The sequence below is a fragment of the Girardinichthys multiradiatus genome, chromosome Y (genome assembly GCF_021462225.1).
Source record: "Girardinichthys multiradiatus isolate DD_20200921_A chromosome Y, DD_fGirMul_XY1, whole genome shotgun sequence".
Classification (NCBI taxonomy): Eukaryota; Metazoa; Chordata; class Actinopteri; order Cyprinodontiformes; family Goodeidae; genus Girardinichthys; species Girardinichthys multiradiatus.
The window spans coordinates 19,926,474-19,946,676 of record NC_061818.1 but is presented as its reverse complement, the minus strand read 5'-3'; the positions used below and the strand labels follow the sequence as shown (position 1 = coordinate 19,946,676).

General features: G+C 42.0%; 1 protein-coding gene across 11 annotated transcripts in view; it reads right to left on the bottom strand.

The window, feature by feature from the left end:
• Positions 1–897: 897 nt before the first annotated feature.
• The window catches only part of LOC124864979 (MHC class II regulatory factor RFX1-like), a 28,938-nt gene continuing 9,632 nt past the window's right edge, over positions 898–20,203 (bottom strand). For 2 of the 11 annotated variants that reach the window (XM_047359947.1, XM_047359948.1), the window contains exons 2-20: positions 16,649–16,744; positions 16,364–16,552; positions 15,088–15,197; positions 14,890–14,985; positions 14,606–14,731; positions 14,295–14,389; positions 13,731–14,175; positions 12,955–13,136; positions 9,782–9,901; positions 9,559–9,692; positions 9,198–9,316; positions 8,955–9,061; positions 8,715–8,866; positions 8,499–8,596; positions 8,068–8,217; positions 6,930–7,138; positions 3,460–3,613; positions 3,047–3,092; positions 898–2,953 (exon numbers count right to left, since the gene is read on the bottom strand). In XM_047359947.1, coding sequence (XP_047215903.1) covers positions 2,793–2,953; positions 3,047–3,092; positions 3,460–3,613; positions 6,930–7,138; positions 8,068–8,217; positions 8,499–8,596; positions 8,715–8,866; positions 8,955–9,061; positions 9,198–9,316; positions 9,559–9,692; positions 9,782–9,901; positions 12,955–13,136; positions 13,731–14,175; positions 14,295–14,389; positions 14,606–14,731; positions 14,890–14,985; positions 15,088–15,197; positions 16,364–16,552; positions 16,649–16,724 — 2,769 coding nt within the window. In that variant the 5' untranslated portion in view covers positions 16,725–16,744 and the 3' untranslated portion in view covers positions 898–2,792. Of the gene's footprint in view, positions 2,954–3,046; positions 3,093–3,459; positions 3,614–6,929; positions 7,139–8,067; positions 8,218–8,498; positions 8,597–8,714; positions 8,867–8,954; positions 9,062–9,197; positions 9,317–9,558; positions 9,693–9,781; positions 9,902–12,954; positions 13,137–13,730; positions 14,176–14,294; positions 14,390–14,605; positions 14,732–14,889; positions 14,986–15,087; positions 15,198–16,363; positions 16,745–20,203 lie in introns of all 11 variants that reach the window. The other 9 variants (XM_047359941.1, XM_047359942.1, XM_047359943.1 and 6 more) reach the window with 8 other exon arrangements.

The following is a 20,203-nucleotide window of genomic DNA, read 5'->3' as shown; positions in this document are numbered from 1 at the left end:
TTAATTTTAAATAGGTATACATACATGATGTTTAAGCTGTGCCCGTAATAAATCTCACACTGCTAGGACAGCGAGCGGTGTTATGCGCCACACAAAGTGCCCCTTTTTTCTACTTGAGCACCTGCCCCCCAAAATGTCTGTGCACGCCGCTGACTGGTGCAATGTGCAATCAATGAAGACTGGCTACCAGGCTGGTCCAATTTAGCCATGAAACCTCCCACACTAAAATGACAGGTGTTTCAGTTTCATTGTCCAACCCCTGTATATATGGCCAAATAAAATTGCAAACAGTTCACCGGTCATCTCAGGCCCCAGACCTAAATCGTACACAAAACCTGCAGGGTGAGCTGCAGAGAAGAGAGTATAAGACAAGACACAGAACTGGTACTGCATACAATGCTAAAAAAAACTTTGTATTTGAGTCAGTATGTGACTTTTAAACAGGAACTTGCTGGGCTTTTACTCCCAGTGTTTTCTTTTGTTCTTTGCAGCAATAGCAGCTTCCTCAGTGTGTGTGTGTGTGTGTGTGTGTGTGTGTGTGTGTGTGCATATAACACAGGAAGTACCAGTGAGCAGCTGAATAATCTTTTTTAATAAGGTGACTGAATGAAAAAAATCTCACCAGTTCAGGTAATTTCTTTAAGCAGCAGGGAAAGGTTAAACAACTCTGTCCTTGTTTCACACTTATGAAAGGAAAATACAAATGTATTTCAGCTTGTTGTTGCAGCTTGATTATTTTGCATTAATTTGCTAGAGTTTATATAACTGTTGATGTACTAGGAGCATATAACTCAACATCTTGATTTCTCACCCACACTTAATATTTGCCACAAAGATTAGAAATGCCGACACAAAGAGGGACCATTGGGAAAAATAAATCTCCAAAAGAAGCAGGTGTAATTTTAAAAATTCCTTTAATTTTTATCTTTAAAATTAAAAACATCTGATTTGCATTCTACCACCTCCAAAGGCACAGTCATACTTATAGCAGACCAAATTCATAAAACACTGCCACTGAACATTTGTTTTTGTCCTTAAATTTGTTTTGTACACAAGAACCAACGCACTTTAAAAATGACTAAACAGTTTTACTGGTTAAACCACTCTAAATGGTGTAGCTCATTCACAGACTGCAGACTGGAGTGATATGGACTCAGCTGTAGTAGCATTAGACTCCATTTAATAGGCTAATGTGCTGGTTTAAAAGCTGCCAGTCCCTGTGCACTGCAGCCATTTAAACACATAGCACTGAAATATTCCAAAAAAACATGAGATGTTTACACCAACCAATCCTGATAACCAGTGTTTACGAATATGGAGGGTTGAAGCAAAACAAAGCCATTGGCAGGAGGGCTAAAATGCAGAGAGATGACAAACATTGGCGTGGGGCCGTGCAGGAAAAAAACAAAAACCTTTCAGATTTCTCACCTCCAACCAAATTCTCTGAACTGAGTAATATGAAATATTTACATGCAGTCTGACGCCTCCATCTCACCACTAAAAGTACAGTCAACATGTGCAAAGAGAGCCTGTCTGTGGTAAAGTCATCAGATATGATCAAGGGTTGATAACTCAACATACAATCATCACAAATCAATAAAGCACACAAAAAAAATGCTGCTTACAATGTGAGACAACACAGCACCACACACAGCACGAGAGGTTCACTTAGTGACAACAAAATTCAAAAATAGTGGATAAATATACAGTAGGATAACAGCTGTTCTTACTCAGGCACGGTCCTCCTTAAAGAAACGAAACAATAAATGAGAAACAGGGAAAAAAAAGCCACAAAGAAAACCAGGTTTGGCACAAGAATGAGGAAAATATTTAAACAAGGCAAGAAAGTAACATCTCAAAGGAAATGAGGCCAAAGAGGAACTTATTAGGCAGGATTAAAGCACTTTGAACATAAACGTCACGCATACAGTACATTTGCTGTGAAACCATAACAGGAGTCCCTATAAAACAGCTGTTGCTTTTGTCTTTACAAGTGTGTAGCAGGCGGAGGAGGCACCCAAAAAAAAAAAAAAGAATCACCAGTACGTTTTTTTCACAGGCCAGTTAACTCAAATCCTCCCAAATGTGTAAGAAAATACCTACAGAAACACTTTCCGTTACTCACAATCACACACAAGCAGGAAAAAAACACACTCAGTCGGCTTTCAAAAACAACGGCTTACTGGTGCAGAGAGAAAACCCACCCCACGAAACGCAGCCACCCCAAATTTAATCGCCCCACAGCTATCATTTCTTTTTTTTTTTTTTTACAGTTCTTACCATGTAGCGCTTCACAGATTAGTGAACACAACTAGATTTAGCGCCCACTGTTTGAACTCTGCTACGCACCCTCCTCTACAAACAAACATTGCAGCATTTCAAGACCACCTACATATGGCAGTGACGGTTGTGGGTCGGAGGGGAGCAGGGGTTTTTTAGCTAGGCAACAGGTTGTAATGATTAAAATTAAACATGCCTGGTTTTACCGTCTTTTTTTTTTTTACAGATTCATACAAATAAAAGTTACAACGCTCTGTGTTTCTCTGTGTATTAGGACTTTGGTTTATAAAGCCACACATCCTATTGCAACATCAGAGACAGTGTTGTTACTCAATAGGTGGTTTTGCCATCCAGGCAGCAGCAGTTAAAGAGACTTTGGATTGCATTGCACCCAATTAAAACAGTTTGCAGCGACAGTGTTTACACACATCAACAGGATCTGTATACGGCTATCAAATGTATAAATTAGTATTTTATTTGTACATCTTGTGCGTGTGATAAACAGGAGCTGGTTAGTCATCACCCGAGCCCGTGGTGAAGAGGACTCGCTGATCCATTCTGGCTAACTTGGCTGGAGGTTCCAGAGACTCCTCTCCAAGAACGGCCCCGTCAGCGGGAAGGGACAGCTCCTGGCCTTCTTCCTCACTCTCATCATCTTCTTCTTCCTCCTCTTCTGTGGATGACAAATGTTAACGGGACATAGTTATTTTCAATGCTTGGAAGATGATTGTTTTATTGGTGGTGATGAGGCAGATTCAATGCAGACCTTTGTCAGGATCCAGCTGGTTCAGACCACGACCTAGACTGGCAAACTGAGAGCAGGACAGCAATGAGTAAATATGGGATGTGCTGTTGTGTTAATTGTTTTTGTGAGAGTGTGTGTCAGGGTTCCCACACAATTTTATTTTGGCAAAATTACATTCTCTATAGCTGTTACTCCTTTTTAAGCCAAGTTTTACATTATAAATAAAACATTTCACTTTAAATTTATGGTATTTCTACAATGGTCCGGCTTTACATGTGGAACCTACAAAAACGGATGGACGGATGGATGGATGAACAGATTGATAATACTTTTATCACTCTTCTGTCCCATGCTTATCCAGACCTGGACTATTCTCAAATAATTATTCCAGACTTTTCCAGGCTGCATAGGAACCCTGGTGTGTGAATGAATACCTCTCCCATAACAGCAATGGGGGTTTCTCCTTTAGCCTGGGCCACTCTGTGCTCTATAAGGTAGTACATGTACTCATCATACAGCAGACGGATCAAGTGAAACGAACCAAAACTGGCTGCACTTCGCAGGGTCAGGTCTCTGATCACCATGGAACTGGAGAGCAGGAATAGCACACAAAAAAAAACACAATTACACACAATGCAAAACTGTGACCAAAAACAGGATGTAGTGCATCTCTCTCCCACTACTTTCCTAATTCCTTCTTTTCTATATCCTCAATTACTCTTCTCAATATTACTCATCACATTTCAGTCCTTACCTCAAGAACTGGACGAACACAATGAAACAAGTAGTAACAGAAGAGGAACTGGAGTGGCAACACTGTGACATCCTTTATTTGAACTGGTAAAAAAAACCAAAGCTCAATCTAAATGTACTATTATTACTGCCGATTAAGGTCTTTCTAAAAAATGTTTACTTTAAATTCAGTTAATAATTTAGGATATTATGTCCCCTTTAAATAGAACTGACATTGACTGGATAACACCCAAAATTAATCTCTGCATCAACATATTTTGTAAAGATTGACTTCTGGGCCACATCTAGGAGAACTGTATCAAGAAGCTACCAGGTGGCCCAAATTGGACAAAATTTGCTGTGGCAGACAAATTGGACAAATGCACAATCCAATTATATTTATAATAAATCTAGTCTCACATTGCTGGATCTATTGCGAAAAAACACCTTCTAGTGGCAGTAAATTACCTTGTTGCACAGCTTTAGTGCGCTAACAGGGAAAACCTAACATATTTAATAACATATTATTTAATTTCCCTTTGGGATTAATAAAGTATTTTTGAATTGAATTGAATTGAATATTTATGTTTTAATACTGATTAGGCACTTATTTTGGGGATGATAAGCTAACAGAGTAGTGAAAGTATGGTTTAAGCTTGGAGATTATGTAATAAGCAAGCAACCTTGCTTGCTTATTACATACACACAAGTTCAACTAAGAACATAGTCCACTCAGACTACAACTCACCACCAGGTGGTGATCAGTGGACAGCTCAGCCCCTCTCTTCACCCGAGTGTCCAAAACATGCAGCCGAGGATCTGACAACACGACAACAAAATCAATCATCGACCTCCTGCCTAGGGTGTCCTAGTGCACTGATGAACACCCTTATGCTTGAACATGGTGTTCATTATGGACAATCCGTGACTAGCACAGAAGTCCAATAATGAAACACCACTCGGATTCAGATCGGAGAGGCCATTCCTCCTGATCACACCTCTCCATGTGTCACTGTCGTTTCACATGTTGAAGACCCCAGGCAGAATAATGGAGTCCCCGGGAGGGGCACTATGCAGCACACTGACAGGGAGGCCCGGTACTCCGCACTACCACTCGGCCTGTAGGCCAAAACGACAGTCAGAGACCTGTCCCCAACCCGAAGGCGCAGGGATGCACCCTCTCATCCACTGGGATAATACCCAACATGAGATGGCTGAGCTAGGGGGCAACAAGGAAACCCACCCCAGCCCGCCTCCGCCGCTTCTCCCCATGGGCCACTCCAGAGTAGAAGAGAGTCCAGCCCCTCTCGGGAAGATGGGTTCCAGAGCCCACGCTGGGCGTGGAGGTGAGCCCGACTATTTCTAGTCGATATCTCTCGACCTCCCGCACCAGCTCATGCTCCTTCCTCCCCAGCAAGGTGACATTCCACGTCCCTAGAGCCAGCCTAAGCATCCGGAGATCTGGCCGCCGAGGTCTCCACCAGGTACTGTGAGGCCAAGTGTGCCGCGGCCCTGGCGGTGGCAGAGACAAAAACTCGGGCCTGGGAGGAATTTGTGAGGTCATGGAGAAGGACTACCTGTTGGCCTCGAAGCGATTCTGGCAAACCGTTCTGCGCCTCAGGATGGGGAAGCAGTGCTTCGCCAACACTGTTTACACTGTGGGGGTGGGGAGCTGCTGACCTCGACTGAGGACATTATTGGGCGGTGGAAGGAGTACTTTAAGGATCTCCTCAATCCTGCCATCTCGCATTGCCTGGTGGAAGCAGAGGCTGGGGACTCTTTCATCACCCAGGCTGAAAGCACCAAAGTGGTTAAAAAGCTCTGCAGTGGCAAGGCTTCGGGGGTGGATGAGATCCGCCCTGAGTACCTCAAGTCTCTGGATGTTGTAGGGCTGTCATGGTTGACACGACTCTTCAACATTGCGTGGCGTACAGGGACAGTGCCTCTGGACTGGCAGACTGGGGTGGTGGTCCCCCTTCATAAAAAGAGTGACCGGAGGGTGTGCTCCAACTACAGGGGGATCACACTCCTCAGACACCCTGGTAAGGCCTACACCAGGGTATTGGAAAGGAGTGTCCGGCTGATAGTTGAACCCCGGCTTCAGGAGGAGCAGTGTGGTTTTCATCCCGGCCGTGGGACACTGGACCAGCTCTATACCCTCTACCGGGTACTCGAGGGTTCTTGGGAGTTTGCCCAACCTATCCACATGTGTTTTGTGGACCTGGAGAAGACTGTGTCTCTTGTGGTGCCCTGTGGGGGGTGCTCTAGGAGTATGGAGTTGGGGGCCCTTTATTAGGGGCCATCCAGTCTCTGTACAAGCAGAGCAGGAGTTTGGTCCGCATTGCCGGCACTAAGTCGGACCTGTTCCCGGTGCATGTTGGACTCTGGCAGGGCTGCCCTTTGTCATCGGTCCTGTTCATGACATTTATGGACAGGATTTCTAGACGCAGCCAAGGGCCGGAGGGGGTCTGGTTTGGGGACCAGTGGATTTCGTCTCTTCTTTTTGCAGATGACGTGGTCCTGCTGGCCCCCTCTAGCCAAGACCTACAGCATGCACTGTGGCGGTTCACAGCCGAGTGTGAAGCGGCTGGGATGAGGATCAGCTCCTCCAGCTCCTGCCAACTGCCACAAACTGCTCTAATTAAAGCAAAGTTGTTTTAAAACTACACCAGACAAGCTATGAGGAGCCTGTCTGTTCAGCAGAAAAATAACCAGCTCTTACATGTGTTACTCTACAAGAAGCAGAACTGCAAAATGGTTCAATTTAGTGGGTATTTATTCAGTATTTTTGCAGAAGTCTAAGAATGAAAATCAGACTATGTTAGAGATAACATTGTTTTAACTAAAATAATCAATAAATCTAGTTATTTTACCACTAGAAAGAATAATTGTTGCTTTTGAGTTTTAAATACAAATAGTGACATCATGGTATTTGTTTTTTGATTTAAAATTTCTATTTAAACACTGTAAAATCTTCCAATATCATACCAGCGACAGCACCTATGTTGAACATTTATTTAACACAAGAACTCACTTCTTCACTGAAATGTGTCCCTTGTGAGAGCATCGAATGGGCTTTACTGTATTATGAAAGCTTTCAGCTCAAACCTTAAATCCCACATCAAGCGATTATCCAGCCCCACTCTCTGTTGCCTTGTCTTTGCTATCATACCTGTAAAACGACCACTTAAGTAAGAAGAGCTTGGCAGCATTTGGAAAGGCAGGGCTGTGCTGATAAGGTTTCAGGACCTGGGAGACCACCCCATCAAGCCATGCAGCCCACTGCTCTAAGGAGTTCTGCTGCTGCAAGGTCAGCTTGAAGTCCTGCTCCAGCCGCTGTACGACACGGTCTTCACATCTGCACACCCATGAAGCCTGCTCCTGCAGAGCGTTGAAGAGATTTTGAAATAAACTTGTGTTAAAAGGATTTAATATCTTGCTTACAGTTGTTAACTCTCTTTCTTGTGTAGAAATCCAGGCAAATTGGTCCTGGAGGCTAACGTTGATGGCTAGTCTGAATGGTACTGAGACTAAAAAATGGACATTAACTATCTTAAAAGAACTGGCAAAGCATCATAGCAGGTCTCAATTCAATGAACCTTTAAACTGCCCTCATGTTTGGATTGGGTGGATAGACACAAAGAAGCTGATGATTATTTACACAGGAAATGGAGGTAGGAGACGGTACATCACCTATGATCTTCCTGTGTGAAGCAATTACTCAGAACAAAACATGTGTGTTTCCTGACAGACTAATCTCTGATATAAAGGTAAAGCAGTTTAACTTCTTTAAAGTAGCATTTACTTCAAGTAAAGCTGTGTACTTATTTCTTGTACAAAGCTTTACTTTTATTTCAGATAGTTACTTTGATCTCCTACCTCTGTTTACTATGTAAATAATGACTAACTGTTAGGACCAACTAACCCATATTAAACACAAAATGAAGAAGCCAAGCCAGTTAATTACTACATGCAAGACATTAGCTCTTTATGACCTTCTAACACTTCAAAAATTCAGAACTATTCCTTTAGCAAAATAAAGGGAAATGTGAGCAAGAGGCACCTGAAACTGGTATGCAAACCTAAAGGTTGTAAAATCAGCCCCACTTTAGTGTCAACAAGCCACACGAAAGTTTTTGAGAAACAGAGAAGGGGCTTCCTGGGTTCAAATGTGATCAAAAATGGTTGCACATCACATCTAACTGAAACCACAAGCTACAGCAAAAACAAAGACTCAGGCCCTGACACACAAATTCAAGTGGTGCTACTCACATGTTCTCAGGGCACAAAATTTTAGAGCCTAAACCAACCTGGACGTTTGCAAAGTCGACTCGGTTGAGGTCAGAGAGCATCTGGTTTATCTGAGCTGTGTTTTGGAGGACAGCGCGGGCTGCCTGTGCCAGATGGTTCAGACTGGTGTAGCGACGCAGCGTCTGGGCAAAAGCATTGGCTGATGTCACCTGAGAGCAAGGAAGGGCCAGAAAAGACTGATTAGACACCAGTACTACAAGCAACCTCACCAGAACGATTAATCCTGGTCAAGCAGCTTTTTTAGGTGTTTTTCAAGTAAACTAAATAAAAGCTTTTGAACCATTTTCATAAGGAAAATCCAGTTATTTCCAGAACTTTCTGATAACAATTTATTTCAGAAAATGTTTTTTTTAAAACTTATATAGAATAATCCAGGCCTAAAAGTAGGTTGCTCTTTTGTTAAGTGTGAGGCAGTATTGGAGAGCTGTACCTTGATGCGGACCATTTCCTCAGGGATGTTCATCATGGCGTTGGTCAGCCAGTTCTCAAGGCTCTTGGCAAAGTTACGAATGGCTTGTGTTAAGGCACCTGCAGGCAGCAAACATGGGTGAACCAACCAAAGACTTGGTTGGTTATTACTTGGAAAGTAGATCTATTCTTACTGTCAGGAAATGTTAATGTTTTGTTATGTACTGTGGAGTCTTACTGGGGATGGGTCTGAGGACATCAGGGATGAGGATCTCCACCAGGCTCTGGTACAGGCTGTTGTCACAGTCATGGCACCAGCGCAGCACCGGCTCGTACTTGCACAGCAACACCAGGCAGGATTTTGGGAGGCGCTTCTCTGACTCATCGTGCCTGTGAAAATGGAGAGTTTGTATAAAAACAGTACTACTACTATAGCAGAAATGTTCATCTCTGCCAAAAGGAATAGAATAAAACATACACAGCCATTGGGGTATCTCCAGCTTGACTTTGGCTGAACCTCCAGAAGGTTTTCCACAGAGTCTCTACCAGCGTAAACTGCAGATTGACCATCACATCCAGTATGGCCTGAGAGAAAACAGCAGCAACATCACATAGAGCTGATGATGAATGACTATGTTCTGTCAGGACTTTTCATCAAAATTTCAAAAACAACATGGAAAAGCCATTCTCATAAATATTCGGCGTTGAAACTTTCTGCTACCTCACAGTGTTCTCTGTAAAGCAGCTGAAAGCTCTTTATATGGTCGAGCTCAATTCCCTCTGGGAAAGACTTCCCATGGAGGTCGATGTCTGGAAACTCTGGGAGAGCTTGGGAAGCATCTGGAGACAGGAAACAAGCACAGATTACCCAGAAACATATGACTTTAAATGCATTATATATAACATTAAATCAATTATAATGGTTTTGAAACGCTGAGATAATCATATTCATATTTTCTTCAAGTCTCTGGCTTATTTAAGCCTGGTAGTATCAACTCTGTAACCCAATAAAGGAATTTACTCTGGATTTACCTCTGGATCTGTGTTAGATTTACTGTAGCATAAACCATCACCAAACTCACCCAGGAACTGCTGGTACTGCTGGACCTGGGTACTGATGTCCACATGTCCCGATCCCTGTTGCTGTTGTTGCTGCTGGCCTGCTCCTGCTGCTGTCCCATTGGTCATACCTTCAACTTTATGCACAGGCTTCAACCTGCCAGGAACAAGGGCATACACTGGAATAAACCAATCATCGTTACATTAGTGTAATGATAAGCAGAATGTAAATATTTGTGCTCATACCTTTGTTTCTGAGAGAATGGCTGTTGTCTCATGGCCAGATGTTGTTGGTCTTCCATCAGGCGGAGAAGAGATGAGCCTGCCTTGATTCTCAGTCCATAATAGTGGTATTTAGAATTACCCCTAACAGGAGGAAAAATATCTATCACTCTCCTTTTTTATGAAATTCACTCACTAGCACTAATGCCGAGTTGATCTCTACAGAGAGAATGGCACAGTTGAGAGCTGGAAGGAAAATTATGGATAATTTTCAACAATTAAAAAACATTTAAATTTGATTTAAAACAGTGTTGTGGGGATTCGGATTCAGCCACTCTGACTCAATGCTTTGTAAAATCAACATCTAAAGCCTGATAATTTTGCCCGTCACTCTTTGTAAAATAGTTCTCGCCCAATCAGATTGTAAAAATTGATGTTCACAGATTTTCTGTGAACATCAATTTCTTAAGTCTTGTCAAAGATTCTCAATGGGTTCATCTCTGGACTTGACTGGATTATACATAAATATGCTTTGATAGGAACTAAGTCTTTGTATCTCAACACTCTATCTATCTTCTCATCAACTCTGGCCATCCTCTCTGCCCTTGCTGAAGAAAAACATCCCTTTGCATAAAGCTGTGTTTCACTGTGGAGATAATGTGTTGGATGACGTGTAATGTTAGTTTTAGGCCACGCATAGCGTTTTGCATGTAGGCCACAAAGTTGGTTTCATCTGACCAGAATCATGCATGTTTGCCATGTCCTCAACATGGTTGTGGCAGACTCCAAATGGAACATCTAACCGATTTTTTCAACAATAGCTTTCTTCTTGCCACTCTCAAAAAATGGCCGATTTGTGGAGTGCCTGCCTTATGGCTGTTTGTCAAAAGATTCCAGGAGCTGAGCTGTGGATCTCTGCAGCTCCTCCAGAGTGGAACAGAGCTTCAGGAGATGTTTAAAGCTAGGTATATAGTTTTATAACTTTGCTCTGCTTTCAAATTTTTCACAACTTTACCCCTTACATGTCTACTGTATTTGTTGGTCTTTATGATGCTGTTAGTTCATATTTTTTTTCTAATAAACAAGTAAGGCTTTCACAGAAGAGCTCTATTTATACTAAGGTTCATTTAAACAAAGGGGGACACTATTTACTAACTAGGTAGCTTAATGGTTCTGGAGCTCTGGAGTAAAACAGGGGTTTAATATACAGTGGCTTGTAAAAGTATTCATACCCTTTGAGCTTTTCCACATATTGTCACATTACAACCACAAACAGAAATATATTTTATTGGAATTTTATGTGAAAGAACAACACAAAGTGTTATACAACTGTGAAGTGGAATGAAAAATTATACATAAAAAATTGAAAAGGGCATTGTGCAAAAGTATTCAGCCTCCCTGAGTCAATACTTTGTGGAAAGACCTTTTGCTGCAATTACAGCTGCAACTCTTTTAAGGTACAGGTCCTTCTCAAAATATTAGCATATTGTGATAAAGTTCATTATTTTCCATAATGTCATGATGAAAATTTAACATTCATATATTTTAGATTCATTGCACACTAACTGAAATATTTCAGGTCTTTTATTGTCTTAATACGGATGATTTTGGCATACAGCTCATGAAAACCCAAAATTCCTATCTCACAAAATTAGCATATTTCATCCGACCAATAAAAGAAAAGTGTTTTTAATACAAAAAAGGTCAACCTTCAAAATATCATGTACAGTTATGCACTCAATACTTGGTCAGGAATCCTTTTTCAGAAATGACTGCTTCAATGTGGCGTGGCATGGAGGCAATCAGCCTGTGGCACTGCTGAGGTCTTATGGAGGCCCAGGATGCTTCGATAGCGGCCTTTAGCTCATCCAGAGTGTTGGGTCTTGAGTCTCTCAACGTTCTCTTCACAATATCCCACAGATTCTCTATGGGGTTCAGGTCAGGAGAGTTGGCAGGCCAATTGAGCACAGTGATACCATGGTCAGTAAACCATTTACCAGTGGTTTTGGCACTGTGAGCAGGTGCCAGGTCGTGCTGAAAAATGAAATCTTCATCTCCATAAAGCTTTTCAGCAGATGGAAGCATTAAGTGCTCCAAAATCTCCTGATAGCTAGCTGCATTGACCCTGCCCTTGATAAAACACAGTGGACCAACACCAGCAGCTGACACGGCACCCCAGACCATCACTGACTGTGGGTACTTGACACTGGACTTCTGGCATTTTGGCATTTCCTTCTCCCCAGTCTTCCTCCAGACTCTGGCACCTTGATTTCCGAATGACATGCAGAATTTGCTTTCACCCGAAAAAAGTACTTTGGACCACTGAGCAACAGTCCAGTGCTGCTTCTCTGTAGCCCAGGTCAGGCGATTCTGCCGCTGTTTCTGGTTCAAAAGTGGCTTGACCTGGGGAATGCGGCACCTGTAACCCATTGTTCGGCCGTGAGTTTAGGTGGACGGTCTTGTCTCAGTAGGTTTACAGTCGTGCCATTCTCTTTGCATTTCTGGATGATGGATTGAAAAGTGCTCCATGAGATGTTCAAAGCTTGGGAAATCTTTTCATAGCCTAAGTCTGCTTTAAATGTCTCCACACCTTTAACCCTGACCTGTCTGGTGTGTTCCTTGGACTTCATGATGCTGTATTCTCTTAACCAACCTCTGAGGTCGTCACAGAGCAGCTGTATTTGTACTGAGATTACACACAGGTGGACCCTATTTAGTTATTAGCAATCATCCGGCAACTTCTGAAGGCAATTGGATGCACTCAGATCACAGGGGGTGAATACTTTTGCAAACTGCACTTTTCAGTTTTGTATTTGTACAAAAAGTTTGAAATCATGTAACATTTTCTTTCCACTTCACAGTTGTATACCACTTTGTGTTGGTCTTTCACATAAAATTCCAATAAAATATATTTATGTTTGTAGTTGTAATGTGACAATATGTGGAAAAGTTCAAGAGGTACGAATACTTTTACACGCCACTGTAGATGCACAACACTTTTCAGATATTATATTTTTTTTTATGTCCTTCAGCTTCATGATTATGTATTACTTTTGTTGCTCTGTCACTTAAAATCCCAGGAAAGCATATTGAAGTTTGTGAGTGTAACATAACAAAATATGAACAGGTTTAAGGGCATCAGTACTTTTTTCTGTATATCTTCTCCATACCAGAGTTTGTGTTACTAGTTGTCTTACCGAGTGCCCAGTCGTCGTGTGCGTAACCCCATGAACACGGACCGAATGAGTTTCCCAAAGGAAGCAGCATTGACTGGTTCAAGTTTCTGTTCCTGGCAGTGCAGCAGGTAGTGGCAGTACAGGGTGGAACGTGGCAGACTTACTCCTTCAGCCGTCTCATAGTTGTCCAGCAACCACTGTACCTGACACACATGCAATAAAGGAGAAAGAAAGGGAGAACAGCTGGTGCGATTAGAAACACCAGTAAAGGCCACCAAGAAGTACACAGCTATTACACATTTCAAAATTCATAGAAATAGTACATGCAGACAATTTCTTATAACTAAATCCTGCAAACACGAGTCCATTCAGATTCACAGCTTGGTCATCCATTCAGGAATGGAAAGACAAATACGTCTGTTTGCGTGCCGTGGCATACAACTTTGGTATGCAATGAATCAATGACCTGGAATACTGATGAGATGTCAGTTTTAGTTAATATAATTATCATATGGGAATCAATATGATGAATTTGGGATGAACTGTGTTGTTTCAAGCAATTTATAAATGCCGTTCATCGCATGCACTGCAATGACATGAGAATGATGAGGTCATGGTTTAGTTTTTCTTTGAGGAGGAACATTTTGCAATTTTTAGTGGGATCAGAGTCCTCAGATTATCCTCATCCGTTCTGATTGACAAAACTCCACTATGACATCATCAGTGTGCGCCATCGAAGGGTTGTGTGGATGGGAACAAAACGAGAAGAAACTCCTGCGCTTGGCGCCTCTGCATACCTTCTTGTCTGCCGACGGCACGCTACTCTCCTCGCCCTCTGTAATACTCACAGTGGCTGGGGAGGCGCGGGTGCTGTGTGAGTAGGTCTGACTGTTCCCGGCCGCCCCTCCGTTGCTGCTGCTGCTGCTGTTGCTGCCACTGCCCAGCATGTAACCACCCTGGATCACGTAGCTGCCTACAGCGCTACCATTGGTGCCTGCCCCTTCCTCTGACCCGTTGGCAGTACCTCCGGTGGTCACTACAGCGGCCCCACCCTCTGCTGCACTAGTGGGCTGGGCCACAAACATGGACACACTCCCTGTGGTGCCCGCAGTCACAGCAACTGTCAAACTTGTGCTGGGGGATGAGGCTTGTGTGCCCGATGTTGGCTGACCTTCGTAATACTGGGCAGCTGTGCTCTGGGTATACAGGGGCGTTTCAGTGTAAGGGAAGTTGCCGGAGCGACTAGATGAGAGAAAAGTAAAGGTTTCTTGAAACACTTTGAGAAAGCACAGCAGGTAACAAAGAAAAAGAATTCAGTTTTGACATTTTAAGTTGATCATCGGATACAGATTGATTCTAACATGGTGCTGGTGGTGTAGTTATTGTCTCCTTCCACATACTGCACTTGGTTGGTGTAAACATGCTGCACCGGCACTGAAGCAAGCTGCTGCTGGACCTACAGAGTAAGCACACACACAAACATCCAGTAAATCCTTGTTATTGACTCATTCCACCAGGAATCTGAATTCCTTTTGCATACTTTTGCATTTGTAATAAAAACTGCACACATTACTCAGCTGCAATTAGACATAATAATACAAGACACAATACAACACAATAGTTGTTCCTTCAGCTTTAAAGCAGCACTTTCCCTTGTGTTTTCCTAACCTACTTGGTAAAAAACAGTGTCATCTAGCACCCAGGCCAAGCATTCAGGATCTTCTGTCAGATGATGAAGCTGCATCTCGTCTACTGTCCTATCTCTGCCTAACACCACGCTCATCACTGAAACAGGAAGCTAGGAGGTCCACAGAGACAATGAGCTGACTAATCGTGAGCCAAAATGAGAGGAAGTTATAAATTTTTCAGCACATATATATTTTAAGAACCGAAGCTATTAAGACCAGCTTGTTTGTCCTTAACTTTGTCTACCTTTTGTGTGTGTTTTTGACTTACTTCCTGTGTGATATGAACAGGCTGTAGATTGGCGACACTGAGCTGTGTGCCTGGCTCAGTTTTGGCTATCTGAGAAGTGGCTTGCACCACTGACCTCTGTTGAGAAAAAAAAAATCCTCTTAGAAAAAAAAAACATTAAAAGAATACCAGCTTGTAAGAGTATTTAAATGCATGTATGTGTGTGTATCTGAGTATTACCTGCTGGGCTGCCTGTACCTGCTGAACAACCTGTGTGGGAACTCCTGTCTGCACCACAGCTGGAGGTGGGCTAGAATCTGACACGCTGTCGCTTGAGTGAAGGGAACCCTCTGAAAGAAAGGAGCCAGAACAACCAAATTTTTAGAGCATTCCAGTTTAAATTAAAGTATTTTACCTTTATTTCTTAGGATTCTGCTAATAACTCAATTGACAAATGTAACCTTTTAAATTCATTGTCTTGTATTCTTAATAAGAATTAAATGGTCACACTGGATCAGCACTTGTTAAACAAAATAAACACAATCATTTGCATACATACCACACTTTTTCCTTCCATTAAACATCCCATGAAAATCCTAAGATATAGCTGTTTCATTTAGCAGTTACCTTTTATGGCATACCTTCCATATGATTACAATGATCTTCTAATGTATTGAAAAGCATCTGTTTATATTAATGAAAGATAAACTATATGGGTAGCATCAGCCACAATGATCAAAACGAGAAAATATCCAAACAACCTTTCGTCACTCATCACATGTCAAACTGATGGAAATATAATCAATCTATAACAGCTGAAGGGAAATGTTCCTGTCCAAGTTATTTACAACCTTTTTGAATTAGTGTAGAGTGCATTGAGCCCAGTCCGATTCAGCTGTATTCCCCATCTGATTAAAAGCAGAGAAAGGAGCATACTTTATCAACCCCTCTCCTAATTCAGTAATGTTTTGGGATAAAGGAACAGCTGCCTTTTAAACAATGAAATGTTATGTCAAAATATTTAAAAAGAAGCACAAAGATTAAATCCGTGACTTTTTGTGGTGTCTCTGGATATTAACATACCGTTAACTCCTCTCATTCAAAGGGTTTCAACAGCTCAGAAAGCCACAACAGCTTCCAGAACCGATAGAGGAATTCCTACTGTCTTGTGTTTTAGCAATTCTGATTACCCGACAGGCGTGACTGAGAATCAGCACCAACATAGAGAATCAGATGAGTGAAAAGCATCAGCAATTTTACAAGTATAGTACTATAGAAAACAGAAGCATGCACGTTTAAATGATCAAGGCTGTACATAATATATAAATACCGAACACGGTAAGTATTTTGCTTAATCTAAACTAAAACTGCTAAAGTAAAACTATTTTTAGAGACTCCACTAAAGCTGAACAACTAAACTACAGGAGTTCTTGTGCACAGATGCGTAACTGCATAAATCCTGATCCCATGGTGGTGAGGAGATTTCAGCAAACGATGTGCTAAATTCAGTATTTACCTGTGACTGTGACAACAATGTACTGAGGAGTGCTTTGAGCATTTCCGGACTGCGTGGGGGAACCCTGGATCTCTGCCGTCACGTACTGTGTTTGAGCCGGCTGCACCTGTGATGCGGTTTGTGGTTGACTCCCAGCTGCTGGCTTCTGAGAGGCGACGGAGGAGGCCTGTTCAGTGGGAGTAGTTTGGCCTGTGGGTGTGACGACAGTGGGGGTAACAACAGTTGTTTGAATTTCTGCTGGAAACTGAGGAGTGGTTGCAGAGGTGGAGGCAGTGTCAGGCTGACCCGGTGTGACGGTCACAGCTGCCCCCTGAAGTTGGGCTGCTGGTTGCATCTCCCCTACATAGGCTGAGGTGGCCATTGCAAGAGCTGGCAATCACCCTAAAACATCAAAATAAGCAAATGAAAATAAATCAATTTCTAGTTAATACAAGGGATGGTTGTATTTTGAAAAATTCTTCTTGATGACTTTATTTTTTTTTTTTTAATATATTGTTTTACATTTAAAAGATTAACTGTGTAGCTGAGCATAATATACAGGTCCTTATCAAAATATTAGCATATTGTGATAAAGTTGATTATTTTCCATACTGTCATGATAAAAATTTAACATTAATATATTTTAGATTCATTGCACACTAACTGAAATATTTCAGGTCTTTTATTGTCTTAATACGGATGATTTTGGCATACAGCTCATGAAAACCCAAAATTCCTATCTCACAAAATTAGCATATTTCATCCGACCAATAAAAGAAAAGTGTTTTTAATACAAAAAACATCAACCTTCAAATAATCATGTACAGTTATGCACTCAATACTTGGTCGGGAATCCTTTTGCAGAAATGACTGCTTCAATGCGGCGTGGCATGGAGGCAATCAGCCTGTGGCACTGCTGAGGTCTTATGGAGGCCCAGGATGCTTCGATAGCGGCCTTTAGCTCATCCAGAGTGTTGGGTCTTGAGTCTCTCAACGTTCTCTTCACAATATCCCACAGATTCTCTATGGGGTTCAGGTCAGGAGAGTTGGCAGGCCAATTGAGCACAGTGATACCATGGTCAGTAAACCATTTACCAGTGGTTTTGGCACTGTGAGCAGGTGCCAGGTCGTGCTGAAAAATGAAATCTTCATCTCCATAAAGCTTTTCAGCAGATGGAAGCATGAAGTGCTCCAAAATCTCCTGATAGCTAGCTGCATTGACCCTGCCCTTGATAAAACACAGTGGACCAACACCAGCAGCTGACACGGCACCCCAGACCATCACTGACTGTGGGTACTTGACACTGGACTTCTGGCATTTTGGCATTTCCTTCTCCCCAGTCTTCCTCGACTCTGGCACCTTGATTTCCGAATAACATGCAGAATTTGCTTTCATCCGAAAAAAGTACTTTGGAACACTGAGCAACAGTCCAGTGCTGCTTCTCTGTAGCCCAGGTCAGGCGCTTCTGCCGCTGTTTCTGGTTCAAAAGTGGCTTGACCTGGGGAATGCGGCACCTGTAGCCCATTTCCTGCACACGCCTGTGCACGGTGGCTCTGGATGTTTCTACTCCAGACTCAGTCCACTGCTTCCGCAGGTCCCCCAAGGTCTGGAATCGGTCCTTCTCCACAATCTTCCTCAGGGTCTGGTCACCTCTTCTCGTTGTGCAGCGTTTTCTGCCACACTTTTTCCTTCCCACAGACTTCCCACTGAGGTGCCTTGATACAGCACTCTGGGAACAGCCTATTCGTTCAGAAATTTCTTTCTGTGTCTTACCCTCTTGCTTGAGGGTGTCAATAGTGGCCTTCTGGACAGCAGTCAGGTTGGCAGTCTTACCCATGATTGGGGTTTTGAGTGATGAACCAGGCTGGGAGTTTTAAAGGCCTCAGGAATCTTTTTCAGGTGTTTAGAGTTAACTCGTTGATTCAGATGATTAGGTTCATAGCTCGTTTAGAGAGCCTTTTAATGATATGCTAATTTTGTGAGATAGGAATTTTGGGTTTTCATGAGCTGTATGCCAAAATCAACCGTATTGAGACAATAAAAGACCTGAAATATTTCAGTTAGTGTGCAATGAATCTAAAATATATGAATGTTAAATTTTCATCATGACATTATGGAAAATAATTAACTTTATCACAATATGCTAATATTTTGAGAAGAACCTGTACAGTATAACCCAAAAACATGCACCTAATTCCTCAGAATAACTTATTTATATTTCAAGGAACCACGATAAAAAGTTATAATTGGTCTAAAAGTGTAAGATAGTGTTAAAAAATAAAAATAATTTGGGGACAACTTTACATACTCAGTCAACTCTACATTCTCATTTGTATAGAAAATGCAAATTAATGAATGAGGCTGGTCTAAAAGCACCGCAGAGGCTGAGCTGTTGGTGGAACGGCTACTGAAGAGATGTGGGGGAGGAACAATTATGGGTATAAGCAGTCTGGTGTATCATTACCTGTAACGTGATCTCCCTACCTAGAGCCTTTCATTTAGTTTTGCCTTTTACGTGAGCTGGGAAAATACCTTACTACATTGTCTTATTGTTGCAGATCATCCTGTTTTTATGCTTTATGTTACCACATTGCATCAAGTGTAACCCCTTTTATTGCATTTACTAAATATTAAAAAATTATGTTGGTGCCTCAATAGTGAGAAATGTTTGCAAATCTGATTTCAGTACAAACACAAACACAAAGAAAACATAACAATAAAATAAAAACTTTTTTTTTTCCACAGACATGATCATATTGCAATCCATTCCACTTCTTTCGGTTTATACAGCCAATTGCATCCATTTTTTGAGAGACTTACCAAGACTTTAAAATAATATTACTGACACTCAATTCAATTCAATTCAGTTTATTTGCAGTATATAGCGCCAATTCACAACACATGTCGTCTCAAGGCACTTCACAACAGTCAGGTACATACATTCCAATTAATCCTAACCATTGAAAAGTGCAGTCAGATTCAGTTATTTAATCAAATTGACTTTGCAGCAATCCCTCATACTGAGCATGCATGTAGCGACAGTGGAGAGGAAAAACTCCCTTTTAACAGAAATAAACCTCCAGCAGAACCAGGCTCAGTGTGAGCGGCCATCTGCATCGACCGACTGGGGGTTTGAGAGAACAGAGCAGAGACACAAAGAGAACAAAGAAGCACTGATCCAGGAGTCACTGTATTTTGATTTTTTTCCCCCTGTTTATTCTTATTGGGTTCTTTATGTCTTAAGTTCTAAATCAAAAGATTAAAACAAACTCTTCGTGAGCTTGAATGTCATTTTAATTTTGATCTTGAATAAAATACAACCCTATTATTATATGAATAAGTCTCCTTTAACAAGTTGCACTGAAAAGTTTCTACTGTGCTTTTTGTAACCATATAAATATGTCCGCTTATTTTAATTGCTTGATTTCCCTTCCCACACATCTGATTTTTAAGCATAGGCCATACATTTTCAATATAATTGAGGTAAGGACCATTCCAGTGGATTAATGTTAGCCTGTCTTGTCGTTCCAAAACTTTAGGTTAAGGATTTAACCCCGGTTCTCTGAAACATGAGTGAGGTATCTCACTATGGGACACGCCTCCAGCGCCTGTCCCCCAGAAGCTCTATTACATTACGCCAGTCTTGACTGGCAGGCAGAAGTGACGTCCGCTCCCATGGGAGGACTTCCTCCCAGTATAAAAGTCGACGTCACGTAGGTGATCTTCAGTTTAATAAGCCCACCTCTTCCTCGCTCCCTGCAAGGAGGGTGATCTGGTGAGATACCTCACTCATGTTTCAGAGAACCGGGGTTAAATCCTTAACCTAAAGTTCTCTTTCAACATTCGTTTCGGTATCTCAC